We start from the raw sequence: 20891 nt of genomic DNA on the forward strand, positions 1-20891 counted from the left end.
AGCATGATGGCAGGAAGCATGGCGGTAGCTGGAGAAGTATCTGAGAGCTACATTCTGATCCTCAAGTAGAGAGAGAGAGAGAGAGAGAGAGAGAGAGAGAGAACACTGACCACCCTAGTGACACACTTCCTCTACCAAGGCCAGACCTATCCAACAGAGCCACACCTTCTAACCCTTCCAGTTCTGAAGTAGTGCCACTTCCAGATGACTAAACATTCAAATATAAGAGCCTGTGGAGGCCACTCTTATTCAGCCCACCACAGGAAGTTACTTCAGAAATTTTGCCTGATACAATGTCTCTGAGAACAGAGACACAGTAACTTAATAAACTAATGGTTTTGCCAGGCATGGTTGCACATGCCTTTAATCCCACCATTTCATGCTGCCTGTGGTCTGCTCCACATATCAGGCTTGTCCATGTGTCTAACAGAATATATAAGAAATGATGGCACATAACTTCTACGACTGCCATTGCTACCTTGTTCCCTTGGAAGCCAGCTATCATAGCATGAAGATGCACAAACGGTCCTGTGGAGAGGTTCACACAGCAAACAACTCCCCAGCCATGTAAGTGAGCCACGGGGGGGGGGGGGGGGGTGGTGACAGTTCCCCTAGGTCCAGCCAACTTTTCTGGAAATGTCAGCCTCAGCCAATACTCTAAAGACTATAATCTCACAACAGATCTGAACCAGAAACATCCAACTAAGCTGCTCTCAAATTCCTGAAGCGAAGAATCTGTATGAGAAAATAAATATTGTTTTAGACATTAAGCTTTGGAGTGATTGGTTAGGTGATGTCCAACAGAAAGATACAGATTTAAGAAATATACAACTTTAAAAACATGTAAGGAAAAAACTCCTAAAAGACTCATTAATGTTCATTAATGAAATTTAAGTATACTATTTTGATAATTTTAATTAAATTTACATAAATTAATATTAAATGTACATAAATAAATATTTTAAATAACTACTATACTCTGGAATTGTAATAACATTAAAAACTTCTAAAACTGGGCTGGAAAAATGGATTAGCAATTAAGAGCACACACTGCTTTTACAAGGATCCAGGTTTAATTCCTAGCACACACAATCTCCTCTGACTCCAGTTCCACAGGATCAAACACCTCCAGCCTCTAAAAGTACCTGCACTGATGTGTACATTCCTACCTACCTACCTACCTACATGCTCACATGCGTACACACACACACACACACACACACACACACACACACACACACACACACTTTTAAAGTAATAAAAAAATCTTTAAAATAAAAAATTCTTAAGTCTTTGCTAATTACAGGATCAAAGGGAGGTGTACAAGATAGGCAATAGGAACCAAAGCATCAGAGTAAACTAGAACTGAACAAGCATTAAAAAGAAAGAAGCCAGGCATGGTGGCACACACTTTTAATCCCAGCACTCTGGAACCAGAGGCAGGTGGGTCTCTGCATTCAAGATCAGCCTTCTCCACCCAGCCAGTTACAAAACAGCCAGAGATACATATAGAAAGAAAGCAAAGAAGTAAGAAAGAAAACCAAATGCCTTCATTCACTGGGCATTCATTAAGTTCCTTGTATGTGTGTCAATAATGTAATTGGGATAAGAAGAAAATAATAACACAATCACTGCCACTTGACATTTATTATGCAGTGAAGAGGATACACATTAAATAATCACACGAATAGTAAAACTATGAAGGTGACAAGTGCTACATAGAAAATCTACATCATTCATTTCTCCAGGAGTATATGAAAATTGTGAATGTCTTTAGTTTAATATAATAAAACATGCTCAAAATATGTACAACAAAAAGAAACAAAATTTGTCTACCCCAAAATGAAATGGGTTAAATAACTCTCCCTAAAGAGGCATATTTAAATAACTTTAAAATATTTATTATTTCTTTATATATATATATATATATATATATGGGTGTTTTGCCTTCATGCATGGCTAAGCACCATGTGTATGTATACTCATGGAGGCCAGAAGAGGGTGCTGGACCCATTTACAACAAGTGGTTGTAAATGGAATGTGGTTACTGGGAATTGAACCCGAATCCTCTGGAAGAGCAGCCAGTGATCTTAACTGCTGGGTCATCTCTTCAGCCCTTGCAAATAAATAACTTTTAAATAACATGCTTAATTTAATAATCATATACAGAGCAACCAATAATTGGAGAACAATTATTCTGTCCAAGCACATATGAAACATTACAAAAGCTAATCTGTACTTTTAGGGCTTTTTGGGTTGTTTGTTTGTTTTGTCTTGTTTTGGTTTTTTGGTTTTTCGAGACAGGGTTTCTCTGTGGCTTTGGAGGCTGTCCTGGAACTAGCTCTTGTAGATCATGTTGGTCTCGAACTCACAGAGATTCGCCTGCCTCTCCCTCCCAAATGCTGGGATTAAAGGCGGGAGCCACCACTCCCAGCTACTTTTAGACTTTAAAGAAGTCTCAGGGACCAAGTATAATGGCACAAATCTGTAATCCAAGCACCTGGGAGACCCTGGATAAGAAGACCTGATTTTAAGAAAAAAGAGAGAAATATCTTCTCAAGGGACTTTGGAAATCCTCAACATCATGTCATAATCTAACACAAATGCAATTAAGGCAAGAATCTAATTAAATTTTTAAAATAATGTTAATTAAATAATTTAGATTTTTTTATTCCAAATAAACTCATGAGGCAAACAAGTAATCACAGCAGAAATCATAAGATACATTTGAAACTGATGGCAAATGAAAACACTGTGCATGGAAGAACATCTTGTCTGGGAGGGCAGCTCCCTGGCCCAGCATATTCCCCAAAAGACAAATAAAAACTGAACAGTAATGTATTAAATGTTTCAGAAATTTTTTTTAAAGATTTCATTTGTTTATTATGTATACAGTTATCTGCATGCATGCCTGCTTACCAGAAGAGGGCACCAGATCTCATTATAGATGGTTGTGAGCCACCATGTGGTTGCTGGGAATTAAACTCAGGACCTCTGGAAGAGCAGCCAGTACTCTTAGCTTCTGAGACATCTCTCCAGCCCCCAGAAATTTTTTAAAAGAATAATAATTACTGAGAAAGGTAGTTGGAAGAAGACAAGAAATAAGCAAAAAATAAAAATAAATAAATTAATAGTAGACAAAGAAATTAGAAGTCCAAGTCCAACAACAACAACAAAAAAACCCTGAAGACTATAAAATATTCAAATGTCTTTTTTAAATTGTGAGAGGGAAGACAAAATAAGTAGAATTGAGAATGGAAAGAAAAACAAAGCACAATATAAAATCACACCTAAAGCATAGGAAAAGTAATGACCTTATGATAATAAATTTGAAACCTTAAAGAATATGTTAGCCATAGGAGTGGTAGATACCTTTAATTCCAGCACTCAGGATACTGAGGCAGGACAATCACTGTGGGTTCCAGACCAATCTGGTCTACAGACAGCCAAGGCTACATAGTGAAACTTGTCTCAAACACACACACACACACACACACACACACACACACACACACACACACACTCACTCTCTCTCTCTCCTAAGAATATCATTTGCCAAAACTACTCAAAAAGAAATATAAACCACGAGTAGTCCTATAGTCATTAAAAGAAATGAACTCTTTTTTCCTTTAATCTTCCCACAAAGAATATAACAATAGCAGACAATCTTTGAGGCAAAGCTCTGAAGAGCAGTCTTAATTATGTGAATGCTATCATTCAATATAAAAAGGAGGCAATATTCCACTAAACAAGTAGAGATTCTAATGCAGACACTACTAGAAAGGATCTTTATATCCCAAGATCCACCAGGAATATTGATATAGAAATGTCAACTATCAGAAAACTGAATCCAGGAGTTTAAAAAAAAAAGTCATGATCAAGGTGAGCTTGTCCCAAAGGACAATTTACGATTTACAGTTACAGGATGTGGCAATGTTACTCACTTCACGTTAGAACAACACAGAAAATTTAAATCCATGTAAAAAAGGGTACCTACTAAAAAAATTCAACACCAAATCAAGGAAAAGAGGAAAATTGCCCTGACTGTGACCAAGGACAAATCTCAAACATCTACAGCAAACACGGTTGGACGATTTGCTGTCACCCTCTATCAGGAAATCATGTTTAAACTTAAAGGAAAATTGTAATAGTAACCACAGAACGTCAGAAACCACTTACATTCATTTCCACATCTACTCAGTTAACATTTGCCCATCTGCTTATCTTTTGCCCTCTCCTTAGTCTACATATGTATGTGTAAGACACTAATTTCTCTCAATCCCTGCGTTGACTGTATATATTAAAGGTATCCACTAAATGTATTGGTGTGTGCTTCCTAATAAAGATATTCTTACATAATCATAGTACAATTACTATAGCTTCAATAACCTAACATTGCTCAGCTTGTTAATTTCTGTCATTTGATTCAGCAAGACTCACCATCATTTTTAATGATGAAATATGAGAAGGGTAATCCTTTTAAAACAAGGAAGGGTGTCACTTACTACAGTGATTATCTTAACTAACTTATGTATTGCTATTGTGTCTGTGCACACATGTGGAGGTACAGAAAAAGATTCCTGGAGGTGGCTTTCTCATCCACCTCTATGTTGGTTACTGAGATCACACTTAGAACACCAGGCTGGATGGAAAGCTTCTTTACCCACTGAGTCATCTTGATGGTCCCAATGTAATTTTAATCAACTATATTAGTTAAATTAAAAGTTGAGCTGAAGAGATGGCTCAACAGATAAGAGCACTTGCTGCTCTTGCCAAGGATCTGAGTTTGGTTCCCAGCTATCTTTAACTCTAGTTCCAGTGAATCCAACTTCCACTTCTGAACTCTGCAATGTATACACACATATATGCAGCCAAACACCCATACACATAAAATTAAGAACAACAACAGTAAAAGATAATTCTTAGAAAATAAGCTAGGCATGATGGTGTACACCTGTAATCACAGTATACCTAGGAAGCAAAATGATCACAAATTCAAAGCCAGCCTGAGCTATATAGCCAGACCCTGCAATTAAAGAGACAAGCAGACAAAAAATGGACACACTGGAGAAATGCAAAACAAGGTCACAAAGAAATAAACCATACATTCATTAGAGAAGCTAAAGTAAAACACAAACAGGCACTGGTGCACACTGACATACACGTATGGCAGACTGTGTACTTAGTATGTGTGAGAGCCTAGGTTCAAAACCTGGCATCAAAAAATAAATAAATACATAAATAAATAAGCGTTGGTGAGGGAATTTATTGAAAGAAAAAAAAAAACACTGTGCATTCTAGTGAGGATGCAGAATGCTACAGTCATGTTGGAAACCAGTCTGGCAGATTCTTAAAGAGTCAAATATAGACCCTAAGAGAGATATGCATGGTGACCCAGAGAAGGGGAACAGGACAGAATTTCCTGAGGGGATTGGAAACATGGGAGGGGGAGGAGAAGCTGGAAGAAAAAGAAGGGGTGAAGAGGAGGACATGGGGGAGCAGGAAGGTTGAGTCGGGAAGAAGAGAAGAGAGCAGGATGAGAGATACCATAATAAAAAGAGCCATTATAGGTTTGAAGAGAGATCTGGCACTAGTGAGATTTCCAGAGACCTAGAAGGATGACACCAAATGGCAATCTAACCAATAGTGGAGAGGCTACCTTAAGTGCCAGTCCCCATAATGTGATTGACGACTTCCTTGTATGTCATCCTAGAGCCTTCATTCAGTGACTGATGGAAGCAGAGACAGACACAGCTAAACACTGAACTGAACTCCTGGAACCCAGTGGCAGAGAGGGAGGAGTGATGAGTAAAGGGGTCAAGACTGGGTGGGTGAAACCCACTGAAACAGCTGACCAGAACAAGGGGGAGCTCATGGAACCCAGACTGATAGCTGAGAGGCCAGCATGGGAGTGATCCAGACCCTCTGAAAATGGGGCCTCGGGTAATAGATCAGCATTTATCCCTGGCATTCAGATGGATTTTGGGAGCCCATTCCACATGAAGGGATGTTGTCTCACCCTGGACACATGGGTGAGGGCCTAGGCCCTGCCCTGGATGATATGACAGACTTTGGAGATCCATGAAGGGCCTCACCCTCCCTGCAGAGTAATGGAGTGCGGATTGAGTGGGGGATTGGTGAAGGGTTTAAGGGGGGCAGGGGAGGAGGGGAGGGAGTGGGAGCTGGGATTTAAATTTAAATTTAAAAAAAAGAGTCAAATATATTACATGATTCCAGTCTTTCCATTCACTCCTAAGTGAGTATTTACCCAAGACTAACAAAACTTATTTTATACAAACATACCATAAATGCTACATTATTTATGATAGATGAAAACTAGAAACTATTCAATACCTATCAACTAATGAATAGTAAACAAAATATGCCATCTTTTGTTTAATATTAATGATTAAAATATTTTTACAGATATATAGAAATGTATCCTTTATATTTCTTTTTTTCTCTTTCTTCCTTTTTTTTTATTTAAGTTAGAAACAAGCTTGTTTCACATGTCAATCCCAGCTCCCTCTCCTTCCCGTCCTCCCCCACCCTCCTCAACAGGCCCCCAGTCCCCCACCCAATCTCCACTCCAATCCCAGGGAGGATGAGGCCCTCCATGGAGGATCTCCAGAGTCTGTCATTTCATCCAGGGCAGGGCCTAGGCCCTCCCCCATGAGTACAAGTTGAGAGAGCATCCCTCATTGTGGGATGGGCAGCCAATGTATATTTGTATGCCAGGGATAAATACTACCCAAGGCCCTATAGATTACCTAGGCCTCCTCACTAACTCCCACATTCAAATGATTAAAAATATTAATGATTAAAAAGAATCAATTTCTTATATGTGCTATAACTTTTAATTACCTTAAAAATGCAAGAAACTAAACAGAAATGACTATGAATTACATGAGTTCATTTGTGTGAAATGCTTACAAGAAGCAAATTATAGAAAATGAAAACAGATCAGTATTTGCCTGGGTTTAGGATGGAAGTAGGACTTACCACAAGTGGAACAAAGACAATATAAGCCTCCTGAATGTGACCGCAGTGGTGACTGCACAGCCAGACATGTACAATGCTTGGATTCTAGGTATTTAGATTATATACGAATAAAGTTGTTATAAATGTGTCCAAATGACATCTAAAAGATCTTTAGTAGTTAGGAAAAATAAAACTAAGATCCTAAGTTTGGACAGAATTCTGACAATACCAAGGCAAGAAGATAGAAGCCAGGGATTGTTTCTGTGCTTGGTTGGAAGGAGTATGAGCCAGCCAGCATAGCACTCTGGAGGACAACTGGTCCTGAATGTGTGAGGTTACCCATGTGCATACGCTGCAACCACCAAACCACTCCAGGGCAGACACTTGAGGCAGTGGCCACACAGAAAAGCCATCAGGCTTTGCATACCATATGGTCTCTGTCACAACTAATTAAACTCTGCCCTTTTGTCACAAGACAACCACACACAAAAAGTAAACAAATGAGCTTGGCCATAAAAGTTCATTTACACAAACAGGCAGTGAGCTGAATTTAACTGCTGGGCAGTAGTTCTCCAATTCCTTCCCCAGAGAAAAACTTCCCTATGTTATCCAGCAGCCATATACAGAAGTTTCCACAGAACTTACTCATATCAGCAGCAAATGAGAAGCAATCCAAATGTTCACTAATAACAAAAGAAGTAAATTGTGGCATATTTGCAAAATGAAATATACAGAAATAAAAATTATGTTCTTGCTACCTGAAGCAGCATTAAAAAAAAATCTTAGAAATACTTTAAATGAGAAAAGCATTCATAAAGGAGACATGAGATATGACTTAATTACAGATATATGTTTCTTAAAGCTAAAAAATAAGCAAAACAAAAACTGTATACCTCCTATGCAACTATAAAGTAAAAGAAAACTACAGAAAATGGTAAAAATTCAGGATGCAGGTAAGCTATTCCCTGAATTCAACTGAAATCCCCAAAAGATTTTAGAAATGACCTACAGGAAGGCAGAAAGTAAATAATTTGTTACTAATCAGCATCATAAGCCAGCTAGATGGATCATAAAAACACCCCAAAGGCAAGTAACTTCACTTGGGTTGAAACAGAATTGATATGCAAAGTGAAAGTGACAAGGTAGACGAAAATCACTATAAAACTCAAACATGAAACACATGCACTAATTAATTAGATTCATTTTTCTGTATAAATAAATTTATAACTCCAAACTGACCTGGTCCAGCCTCACCTCAAAATGACTGTGTGTAAAGTATAATTCTGGCACCATCTGGTGGCAATATATGACAACAACAAGCCCTTCAACTAACTTATTCAGTCATCAACTATTTATTTAATAGGCATCTACCAGACACACCAGTCTTTAAATCTCTCTAGGGATTTAGGAAATAAAATGTTCCCTAAAACAGGATTCCTATCTTTAAGAAAAAATTACAGTTAAATTATGATTATGAGAACTATAAGAAAACACCGGGGCTGGGGGATGTAGCTCAGTGAGCCAGACACTGAATATGCTTGAGACCTGGGTTTGATACCCAGGAACACACACAGACACACACACACACACACACACACAGTCACATACAATGTGTCTGCTCTTAGAAATCTGCTTCTAAAATTTTCAGGCAAGAAATTCTCAGGATTTACTAATAAGCAGTCTACAGGTGCAGCCACACCCACACACACCAAGGCAGCCACACCCATACACACCAAGCCAGTTTTCAAGGAAAGAGCCTCGGTGCTCCTGACATGCCCTCAGCTTCTCCAAACTTCATTCAAAAGGCAGAGCCTAAATTTCCTTTCCCTGACCCTGAGCTGGGATTACAGCTCCCTCACAATGAAAAGAGCCCATCATAAGTAGTGGAGTAATCACCAAGGACACTACCACTTCCCTCTTTGTGTCTTTTGGACTACCCCCCCTGAGTGAAGTCAGCCAGCATGTCCTGAGAAGATACAGGAAAACTGTGAAGACCCCACTTAGGGGAGAATTGCCAAAAAACAAAACAAAAACAAAAAGCCAGCACCAGCCTGCCAGTGAGTGAGCCCCAAGGAGTCAGCTCCACTGTGCATCTTGAGCTATGGCTGGCTGCAGGCACTGCCAACTTCACTAAGCTCAGACACTCCCAAAGACACGGTGAAGTCAGTGTGCATTGTTGTTTCAGCCACTTAAGCTGAGGATAATTCATTATGCAACAACATAATATAATACAGTATGTTATTGCTTCCTAGAACCAAATGCTATCAATAGCAGGAAACAAAAATAGCTCACTATAGTTTAATATATTATTTGCTCAAATATTATCAAAATTGACTTGTACTGGAAATCTATTAAGTAGTGATCCTTTTTTTAATCCACTCATATGGCTTCCTAATACTGTTCCATAATTGTTGTCTCATGAATATGTGCGTACTCATGCATGTGTGTACATATGCAGGTGTGTGAGCATGTGATTGAGGCTTCAGATCAACACTTGACGTCTTCCTCTACTCCTCTGCATCTTGTGGTTTGAGACACTCAGCTCCTCTGGTTTGGGACACTCAGCTCCTCTCCACCTTGCTGGCATTACAGATACACACCACTGCACCTGGCTTCTACATGGTTGCTGTTGATCTAGACTCAGGCCCTCGTGACTGTAAGGCAAACATAGAACTCTGCCCACTCAAACACCTCCTCAGACCCCAATACACATCACTTTCTAAAGCAATTAAAAGGAACAAAAACCGGGACACATCTAGTAAGTCAGCAAGGATTTGTTTAACGCCTCCATTTATAAAGCAACTATATTGATACTAGCTAGAGGATTACACCAGCAAAGTACTCAGGACTTAATTCATATTTGTTTTCATGAGGTAATTTATGCTGTTGTTGTTTTTTTAACTAAACATTTCTCCTAGCTCTGATGTTTATAGAAGAAGGTATAGGTTTTCCTACCTCTGTGAGAGATCCACAAGCCACACCACCATGCAGGGCTTCGTCCAAAGCAGAAAGGGTAGTAGACAGGAATGCTGGGGATTGTTCATTAGACCTCCGCATCTTTAACTCATAAGCCTGAACAAGAAAAATCATTAAGTTCCATAAAACTGTTGCAAACCCACTCTGAAACAATCCAGCCTTCTTTCCTCTATCATTCATTTGACTAGTAAATATTTACCTAGTGCCGACGACCATGCTAAATTATAAGGATGGACTGTAACAAACAGCTACCATGCTCACAGGCTTATTGCAAAACAAGGAGTATGGCATTCAAACACTGGGTGACTATAATGTTGTTAACAAGAGACAGAGACAAGCTAATCAGACATGGTGATCTAGAGGGCTTCACCGAAGACCTAGGCGTCTGATTCCATTGTTGGATAAGCAAAAGGAATGTGAACATTCCTACCAAAGAGGTGAGGGTGCACACAGAAAGACCAAGAAGTGGAGAAGAAGCAGACCACAAGTAATAAAACAGAGTTCACTTAGGATGGCTGAAGAATAGGCTGTGACAGCAGTGCAGCGTGTGACAAGGCTGGAGGAGCAAGCAGGAGCCTCACACCAGGAGCTCTGGGGCAGAGGCACCATGGCCATGTGATCATTTCAAACTCAGGTTGATTCATGAAGCAGTTTGAAGGAAGCTGGAGATATGGATGAGAAACGGCCCCTAAAAGATATGCACACCAAATCCCTAGGGCATGTCTGTGAATGTTACTGTATTTGGAGAGAGGTCTCTGCAGATGTGAATAACTCAAAGGCCTTGTGATGAGGAGGTAATCCTGGATTATGTGTGTGGACCACAAATGCCAACAAAAGTATTCTCCTAAGACAGGCAAAGGCAGCTTCAACAGAAGACAATGATGTGAAGACAGAGCAAAGGGGGAGTGGCCACAAGACCAGGAATGCCCACATTCTTCAGCAACTGGAAGAGTCAAGAAGGGACTCTCCCCTAGATACTCTGAGCCAGACTGTGAGGCAACTTGCTCTTCTTTAAATCCCCCCATTGTGGTAAATATAACAAATTAACATATTTGTGTTTAATTTTTGTTTTGTGTATATGGGTGTTTTGTCTGCGTGCCTGTCTGTGTGCCAGAAGAAGGCATTGGATCCTCCGGAACTGTAGTCATGGTGTGAGCTGCCATGAGGATACTAGGAATTAAACCTGGGTCCTCTGGAAGAGCAACCAGTGTCCTTAATTGCTGAGTCATCTCTCCAACCCCACAAATTACCATTTTGAGGAGATGCTGAGGTTGGCTTAGAACAGAGGTTCTCAACTTGTGTGTCACAACCCTCTAACATCATCAGGAAACACAGATATTTACAGTACAACTCATAAAGTAGCAAAATTACAGTTATGAAGGATCAACAAAATAATTTTGTGGTTGGGGGTCCCTACAACATGAGTAACTGTATTAAAGGGTCACGTCATTAGGAAGGTTGAGAACCGCTGGCTTAGAAGAATAGCTTAAAGATGGATAACACTGGAAGCTAAGACACATGTCAGGAAGCTACTACAACCATTTCAAAGGATGAAAATGGTAGTTCTGGAAGAGTAACAGAGTGGGGATAAAAACAGAGTACTCAGGAATGCTGCACAACAAATTTTAACATGACAATTTTTTTTATTTTCAAAACACCATCAGAAAGTAAATGAATTTAAGCACACTCTTGTTTTATAACAGAACAAAAGAGCTCCAGCAAGCTGCACAAACTGGCAACAGAGAAACAGTCTAGGAAAGCAGAGGGGCTTGACCTGGCAAGAATTAAATCAAGTGGCTCTATACTCATCTAACATAATGACAAGCACTGCAAGGAGCCACCAGATTCATCACTTAAGGCCACGGCAGCCATGGCCATAGTGAAACACCTGGACCAAGTTACTCTATACTAAACCGCCACCTACAAAGGTTCTTTTGTGGACAAGGCAACTGCCCAAACTGTGGATCCTCTGTGACCTTTAGAGCCACTTGATATACCAATCCCAGCTTCTCAATTTTAGCCATTATACAATCAGACATGCAAAGCGTCTGCATGGCATGCAGACACTTCACCTGTGATTATGCTGAATCTAAGTTGCCATGAGTGGTGGCAACCAGGAAGAGGTGAAATGGTGTTATACTGGAGGACTAAGCACCAGGGGCCATCACTTTCCTTCTTTCTTTTCTTTATTTTCGGTTTTAATCTTTCATTTTAAGTCTCTCTTCAGTGAGACTAAGCCTTTTTCCTAATAATTCTCTCCCTTTAGTTGTTCTCACAGGGATCAGTACTCCAGCCTCTGCTACAATATCACACTGATAACTCGTTACTATTTCCAGAACACAGTAACAGGTATTTCAGTAGACTCTGAATATTTTCTTGCTTGTTTTCAATGTGCATTCAAGACCTATCTTCTTCAAATGCACCAACTGTCCCCTTTTATGATTTACTACTTTTAGAATAAAGTCCAAAATCCTTAGCATGGTCTGCAAGACCCCATTCTGCCTCCTGCTTCTCTCTCTGGCTGCATCTTCTCAACTCTCTTCTTCACTGTGTTCCACTGGCACAGCCTAAGCTCATCACTGAGCAAGCATCCTTTGCACAGAGCCTGTGCATCTGCCATCCCAATGGTCAGATGTTTCCCTGCCCCACCCCATCCTTAATGTCTTTGCCTGTCTCCCCTATTCACACTGGGGAGCTGTCCTGACCTCAATGCCCCTTGTTAAGCTATACGTACTGTTTGCATCTGTGGGGCACAGGCCCTGCTGACCATATACAGAAGCTCATGGACACCTCCATAACTCAGGCCAGTCACTTTCATAAGTTCCAGTGGGGATAGACCTAAAAAGTCCTAAAAGAAAAAGAGTAAAAATAAATATTTAACATATATATGTAACAAAGATATAGGAATTAAAAAGAAATTTTCATCATGGGCTTTTTTAATTTAAAAGGTAAGAAAATATAAAACAAAAAGAAACTTTCAGTTATTACTGTTCATCTCTAGACAAAAGTTAAATTTACTGCAGATATAAGATTTATGCTTCTTACATTCTACTGTAATGAATATACTGAGCTACACCCTACACATGCCTTAACCCCGAGATGCGAGGCAGTCTTATACTCTATTACAGTACACCTGGCATGTCCCAGAAGATACACCAAGCAACGCCACAAACAGAACCACCCAGTTCAAGTTTTTATGAGCACTGCATTTGAGTTTGGGTCCAAATACATGGCCAAAAAGAATCAGGTTAAAAAGTGTTTTCTAGGCTAAAAGTTAACTCAGAGCAAAGTATTTATCAAATGAGAGCATGGGATGTTTACTGCTTAATTCAGAATACAGAGTAAAATGTTTAATTCATACTTTTTAAGCCATTTAAAGCTGGCATTGGTGGCATACACCTTTAATCCCAGCACTTGGGAGGCAGAGGCAGGTAGGTTTCTGTGAGTTTGAGGCCAGCATAGTCTACAGAGTGAGATCCAGGACAGTCTCCAAAGCTACAGAGAACCTTGTCTCAAAAAAAAATTAAAGCATAAACATGATTATGAAATGTATTAATAGAATAAATAAAGATATCCCCAAAATTATATGTTCATTAAAGACAAAAATCCTAACATAAAGCTTTAGCCCTAATCTATCCTCCTAAGAGGGATTTTCTTCATTATGGTACTTAAAGATGCAGAATCTGAAAAAGAAAAAAATAAAAGCAACTTCTGTCGTATACATTTATCAAGCCAGTACTAAAAATTTACTGCTGGACTGGGTCAATACTAATTTACATTAGTAAATCATAATAATAATCCTAAATTATTAATGTCTCTCCTAGGTCAAATCATCCTCACTATAATCTCATTTAAGTCATTTTTCTCAAGTAATAATAAAAAAAATTAAACTTCTTAGGAACCACAAATAAATGGCACAGACATACTTCCTTATGCCATGACCATTCTCATCATACAAAAATATTGGACTTCAATAAATAAAATTCCAGCTGCAAATGCAACCTAAACAATTTATTTACAGGAAGCACCATTATTTAACTTATTTTTTACATCTAAGTTTTAATTTTTATTTTTGTCTAGGCATGTGGAGGTGAGAAGTTTATATTGGATGTCTCCTTTAGTCACTCTTTAAGATCTGACCTCTGAGACAGACTTGGAGGTCACAATGTGGCTAGATTGGCTACTTGGCAAGCCCCAGGGATCCTGTTGTCTCTCCCTCCCTGGAGCTGGGAGTTCAGATGTGCACTGCCAGGCCAGGCTTTTTATGACAGTGTTGGGGATTCCAGCTTAGGTTCTCATGTTTGCATGAGACTTCTGACTCTGTCATTTCCCTCAGCCCCTACAACCCTAAATCTTCATAACCCACATTTAACAGCTATTAAGGTAAACCTAAAATTACTTTGAACATAAAATTTATCTAAAAGTACATAAATTTTCACCTGACAATTAACGATCTGATGTCTGCTCAAACGGTCACACAGCTCTTGTGAGAAACCCACTCGTCTTAGTTTCTTGTTGCTCATGTTTCCAGATCTCCCAAAGAAGAATCTAAAAAAAAAATCAGAAAGTAATAAAAATGATAGTGGACAGACTATACTAAATATACTATGTACAAAAGAAAACATGGAAAAATTACTAATAAAAGTAGGAGAGACACTGGCTTATTGACCAGGCAACCTCAGAAAATGCATCCATACAATGCTTTGACACTACTTACTATTTACATTGTAGTCTAGTTTGCCTTTTGTTGCTGTGATAAAAGACTGACCAAAAGCAATTTGGGAGGAATATAATTTGGTTACAAATTATATTCCATTGTTAAGGGAAGCCATGGCAGGAACTCAAGGTAAGAACTTGAAACAGAAACAGAAGCTGAGACCACAGAGGAAAGCTGCTTACTGGCTTGATTCCCCTGCTGGCTGACCAGGCACTCTAGCTCAGGAGTAGGACCTCTCACAAGTGAGTTGAGCCCTCCTCCATCAATTAACAATCATTGTCCCACAGATAATGCCCACAGGCCCATCTGATGGAGGCAATTCCTCAACTGAGGTTCCCTCTTCTCAGGAATGCCAAGTGTCAAGCTGACTACCAAGACTAGCCATCACTTATAACTATCCTAAAATACTGATCATCATTTACAAATTTCATTTGGTTATGAAATCTAGGTGCATTTTCAAATAGCAATTCAGCATTGAACTGTAACAAGAATAAATAGACATTGCTACATACCAACCATGCTACAAAGCTATATACAATATTTGCAATAGAGTATAATGAAAGTAGATTTTCTTTTTACATATAAGAAATGTACTCTGAAATGTCAGCTATCCTACTGTTATGAGAAAAAAATCACTAGCAGATTCAGAATTCCGTCAAGGCAGTTTGACACTGAGACCTGTCCTCTTAACTACTGCTGTTGTAGGACCACAAACCTTATTTACCCCTTGCTTTTTCTAAGTCAGAGCTAATCACAATCAAATGAGACTTTACTATTATAAGTGTTAGCAATGAAAGTATTCTTTGTTATACTAGCTGTTTACTATCCCATTTAGAATTAAATTCTGTTCTTCTTGTACCTTGCTAAGTGACACTCATGAAATACTTGTCTTTGGGGAGCTAGAACTGTTGCAATCTCTATATTAATGCATGGAAAGAAGAGGCTGTGTATCTCATTGATATGGCAAAGTATCATCTGAATAGGAACTCATCATTTCATAGAATGAAGTAATAACAACAATTATACATCAAAGAACAAATCTATACACAAGAATTAAGATATCTACTACCAGCACTAGCCCAATACTGTTTAACACTTAAATTATCTACATTACATTAAATTCCCTCCTTTCTCTCTCCCTGCATCCCCCATCTCCTACTTCCCTCTCTCCCCACAAAAACAAAACACATTCCCTTTATTTCAGTCAATGGGAATATGTTAGGCTGATTTGTTTCCTTAAGAGAAAATTTACCAGGCCAGGCAGTGGTGGTGCATGTCTTTAATCCCAGAACTGGGGGGCGCAGAGGCAGGTGGATCTCTGTGAGTTTGAAGCCAGCCTGGTCTACACAGCGAGTTCTAGAACAGGCTGCAAAGTTACAGAGAAACCCTGTCTCCAAAAACCAAAAAGAAAAGAAAATTTACCAAGAAACATTTATCTGCTATTCTATTACCTACTGCATTTCAGACAAGGTAGTTCTAGCCAATAACATCACTTAATGAGTAAGTTCAAGCCATCAAATAAAAACAAAAAACACCTATAACACAAAATTGCAAAAACCTTAGCAATAACTACTCTAATCTAATAGTACCACACCCCTCACTTGCCCTCACTACTGCTTATAGTTTCGAGTTACTTCCCTACTCTCCCAAATATAACATAATATAAATTCTCCATATATAATATTCTCCATTTGTTTCTTTCACCAATATTTCTTAAGCATATACTCTGCTGAGCTCAAGGGTATAAACCCCTTTAAACTCATTTCCTCTCTTTTTCATACTTACAGCTGAAAGATGGAGAGAGATACACTCAAATAACTACAACTATGCAGGTATAAGCTGAGTCTGCTTGCAAGGTTGTAGTTGCTGCAGGAGCAGACAGGGAGAAGTCTCCAATTGGCCTGAAAGAAAAAACATAGGCTGAACATCACAATCCTACTAGAAGTAGCTTCCTTAAAAGTCAGTTTCATTGCTTAAAACGTTTTGTGGGACCATCAGATCACACAACTTCCAAACTTTTAGGGTCACAATTTAAAAAAAAAAAAACATTTTTTTTGAACAAGGTGTCCCTTACTTAGCTCTCACTCAAACATCAGATTGCAAGCCTCTATCAGATTTGCCTTCCTGGCAAAGTTACTTCATTTCCCAGAGCACTGCTTTCCTCGTGTATAAAATAAGGACGATTCTAGTTTCCACTCCAGAGCTGGTGCATAATGCTCAAGGTGGGTAACCATCATAAACAAACATGTGATTCTTCTAACATGACCATCCAGAAAGTTAGGTGAGGTTATTCATGCACATGCCTTCCATTTCCACACACAAAGCCCTTCCCTTTCCACTTACTTACATCTTCCTTAATCGTATCTGTGCGCTTTTATAACTTATGCCTTTCTTTCTAACTGGTGTGTGTGTGTGTGCGTGTGCGTGTGTGTCTGTCTGTCTGTCCGTCTGTCTTGGAGACAGAGGAGATGGCAACACAGATCAGCTTATGTTAGGCACTCAATAAAAAATAGTGAAGTAACAAAAAAAAAAAGCTGTTTTGTAGGGTTTGGGGGATTCATTTATTTACTGGGCCTTTTAATACGCTCCAGATACTAGTTTTAAATGCTTCGAATGTTTTTACTTCGTTTTACACATAAGACTACTCTGAAACACTAAGCTGAGAAACGTGCAAACTAGCCAAGGTTGGAACCCGCATTCGAATCCAGAGATCTGACTGCAGATTCCACGCTCTTCAACACAAGTATGACAGTCCCTAAAAGTGTCCAGATCCCTAATTGCTCAGAAGCGGAGGGAGAGGCATCAAGGGGGTAGAAAAACCTCATGCAGAGCGCTCTAATAAACAGCACAGCTTCCAAGCATCTCCCGCCCCAGAAAAAGTCAGAAGCCCCAGGACTCAAGCCGGGGTTCCAGAGACGAGCCCCACGGGAAGCAGAGGGCGTGACTGGCACCCAGGATTCTCCGCCACCCCGGTATCAACATCCACAGGCCCGGAGAGAAGCTACGAGATAAGCACACCCGCTTCCCCATAACTGCCCCCCCTCAGAAAACTCCAGTACCAGGTCAGCAGCACCGAACTTTCAAACTTTCCCCCACCCTCACACAATTACCCGCGAAAAGCGAGCACAGCAACAACTAGAGTGCTGGTTGGCCGGTACTCTAGCGATTTATCCAATCAGAAGTAGGCAAAAAGCTTGGGTTGGCCCCGCTGCATTCTGGGAATTGTAGTTCATACTTTCAGCCTAGTAGATTAATCCTATTAAATTTCTCCGTTGTGGTAATTATCAAAATCGAGGGAAGGAACCTCTCAAGATAAGTGTGAAGCAAGAAAAACCTTACCTGGAAATTCATTTCTTTACTGAATCGCATTTTTACTTACTTCCTGGGTCAGAGAAGCGTCTTCTAAGGGCTGAGGATTGAAGAAACTGTGGGCTATCTGCCTATTACAGTTTTGGAAAAAGAGTTTAGTGTTTGTTTTGCTTTACACTTTTCACCACACTTGGATGGTGAAAATGAAGCTAACTGAAGTTTCTCAAACTAAAAGATGTATTGGGAAAACAACACTGAGAGTAGTTGAAAAAGAAATAAAGGAAATCAAGTTCGTTTAATAGTGAAGCAGCTGCGGCAAGAAAAACTAGCAAACTTTTAAGAACTGGTTTGATTGCTGAATTTGTGAAAAAGCCTTTGCTTTCGATTGAGCAACTCCTGTGTCCACCTCGGTCTTCTGCTTTATATGTAATTATAATATATAAGTATGATATATATCCCAAGTAGATAGAATAATGATGCAGGAGGATCAGGGACTCCTGTGGACATCTCCAGCATCTGTCATTGGTTAGCAATGAGACAGTGACGGGAGTGGGGCTGTGGAACACAGCAGATATTCCTGGCGTCAACTCCCCCGAAATGCATAACTGAAGGTGTTGCAAGGAGGAGCAATCATAATTAGGGAGGGTCCTCAGCCCGGTAGCTAGCGGATTTACTCTTCCGTAGCTTCTCCCTAGCGATCAGGCGCTGCCACGTGACTCAAATAAATCTGGTACTTGATTTGCATCTTCCTTCTCGTGAGCCAATAGGAGTGGCGCTCTCGTTCGTCATCCCAGCCCCTTCCACCACTCTTCGCAATGGAATCTGTCACCTGACTGGGCTCAAACATGGCTGCTCTGGAAGCTAAAATGTATTTGACTCCCGGAGCAGGTGAGTGTAAATAGCAGGGAAGACAGCAAGGGTGCTGTCCGCGACCCCGCTAGGGGGAGCATCCCTGCCCCCCAGCCTCCAGGCTCTCCTGTTCGGTCCCAGATTGATCTCCTGATCTTTAATCCTCTACCTTAACACAAGGCTCACCCCAAAGGAGTACTTATTCTCACCAAGGCACCCACCTAGAGATTTGTAATCCGACTGACAAAATGTTCAGGAGCGAATGCGGAAGTAAATGTATGTGTCTGCGTCCCAAGCTAACAAAAATTCTAAGATTATTATATATGGGGTGTGCATTAGGTGATGGGATCCACCCCTTAGACGGTTCTCAAACGGAGACAGTAACAGGTCGAGTTAAACCCAAAACGATAATTAGAAAAGTAAGTTCTGCCTTTTCCTTTCGAGCTAGCAGCTGGTGGTTTATCTAAACAGTTTCGTTTCTTAGCTGGTATGTTGTTTCTAGGAGGTACCCCTCGAACGAGAAAATTGAGAATGCATTCCGCATAACGACTCTCTGCACTCTGTGCTGGGAAAATGAGTTACCCATTTGGAAAAGAGGAAACCGCTACCGAGGAGCAGCTTTTTGAATTTTTCTGTGAGTGCCTGCGGAGGGGCGACTGGGAGTTGGCACAGGCATGTGTACCTCAGCTACACAAGGGACAAGGGGATATCCCAAAAAAGGTGGAAGACATACTACAGTCGCTGGTGCAGTGTCCGGTTCTGCTAAGGTAAGTGATCTCCCTTCTTACCAGGATCTCCAAGAGGAAGGCACATGGTCCAATACTTGGACTCTGGTCTTTATGCCCCCAATCAACTACTTGCTTAAAAAAACTTGCAGAAGCTGGGCGATGGTGGCACACGCCTTTAATCCTAGCACTCGGGAGGCAGAAACAAGTGAATCTCTGTGAGTCTACAGAACGAGTTCCAAGACAGACTCCAAAGCTACACAGAGAAACCCTGAAAAACAGAGTAGCAGAAGTAGAGCACATTTCAATGTTCTGGTGTTTTATCTGTGGAATATATTTTACATTTAGTATACTCTCTGGAGCTAAGTTTAAGCCTGGCTACCAAAAGGTTCCTGATATCATTCCTTGTTTATTATCTATAGATGATAATTTTGTCCCAAAAGACAAACCTGCCCTCTCCCCTTGCTTGTAAGATTGATGATGTCACTCAGGAGGCAGAGGCAGGAGGATCTCTGTGAGTTTGAGACCACCCTGGTCTACAAGAGCTAGTTCCAGGGCAGCCTCCCAAGTCACAGAGAAACCCTGCCTTTAAAAACCAAAAAAAAAAAAAAAAAAAAAAAAAAATTGATGATGCTGTTGCTTTAACAAAGGACTGAAAGTGCATTAACTTAAAGCTTTGAATTTTAAAATAATCGTAGAACCACAAGAAGTCAAAAAATAATAAAGGGTACCCCTTTTTCCAGCTCCACCAGATGTAACATCTCATCGAGCTATAGTAAAACATCAAAACCAGGAAATTTACCTTAGTACATTAATTATCGTAAAGATCTTGATTTTCACCATTTTTAACTCTATATTTGCTTTTTACTGGTAATTCTAGGCAGTTTTACCCACACAGGGGTTGATGTAACCCCGCTGTAATAAAGACAGAAGTACTGTATCGCTACACATGAATTCTCTCACTCCGTGCTATTATACTATATGTTTACACTACGACCCCTTCTTGCCTCTTGGTAACTACAGTTCTCCATCCCAGATCTTTAAGTTCTGAACTGGTGTTGTAGGATGGATTTGGATTAGCACATAAGGACCAGAGAGGCAAATTGCTCTTCTGTTATTTTTTTCCCCTTAAATTTGGGTTCTAGGCTATTACTGCTCAAATTACTGACTTCAAAGTAAGGTTTATGAATAACTATATAGTTAAAAATGAATTTCTATGAACTCCCTTTATTCTTTTGTATTTTGTTCATTTTTGGTATTCAAAAGTACACTTAGGGGCTGGGTATGGTAGTTCAACCCATGCTTCTCAACTGAGGCAGGAAGATTGCTCTAAG

General features: G+C 39.9%; 2 protein-coding genes across 8 annotated transcripts in view; one reads left to right on the forward strand and one right to left on the reverse strand.

Annotated features, from left to right (window-relative positions):
- The window catches only part of Rad51b (RAD51 paralog B), a 536305-nt gene extending 518507 nt beyond the window's left edge, over positions 1 to 17798 (reverse strand). For all 5 annotated transcript variants that reach the window (XR_005876241.1, XM_013115333.3, XM_021228781.2 and 2 more), the window contains exons 1-5: positions 17734 to 17798; positions 16460 to 16575; positions 14397 to 14505; positions 12692 to 12805; positions 9937 to 10053 (exon numbers count right to left, since the gene is read on the reverse strand). Coding sequence is in view for 4 of the 5 variants with exons in the window: in XM_013115333.3 (XP_012970787.1) it covers positions 9937 to 10053; positions 12692 to 12805; positions 14397 to 14480 (315 nt within the window). In the remaining variant the exon portion in view is untranslated. The remainder of the gene's footprint in view (positions 1 to 9936; positions 10054 to 12691; positions 12806 to 14396; positions 14506 to 16459; positions 16576 to 17733) is intronic.
- Positions 17799 to 18766: 968 nt separating this feature from the next.
- Zfyve26 (zinc finger FYVE-type containing 26) overlaps positions 18767 to 20891 on the forward strand; it is a 62658-nt gene continuing 60533 nt past the window's right edge. For 2 of the 3 annotated variants that reach the window (XM_040742837.1, XM_040742839.1), the window contains exons 1-2: positions 18767 to 18871; positions 19335 to 19599. In XM_040742837.1, the coding sequence (XP_040598771.1) occupies positions 19406 to 19599 (194 nt within the window). In that variant the 5' untranslated portion in view covers positions 18767 to 18871; positions 19335 to 19405. Of the gene's footprint in view, positions 18872 to 18928; positions 19252 to 19334; positions 19600 to 20891 lie in introns of those variants that run through there. The other variant, XM_040742838.1, reaches the window with a different exon arrangement.

The sequence above is a fragment of the Mesocricetus auratus genome, unplaced genomic scaffold (genome assembly GCF_017639785.1).
Source record: "Mesocricetus auratus isolate SY011 unplaced genomic scaffold, BCM_Maur_2.0 Super-Scaffold_15014, whole genome shotgun sequence".
NCBI classification, from domain to species: Eukaryota; Metazoa; Chordata; class Mammalia; order Rodentia; family Cricetidae; genus Mesocricetus; species Mesocricetus auratus.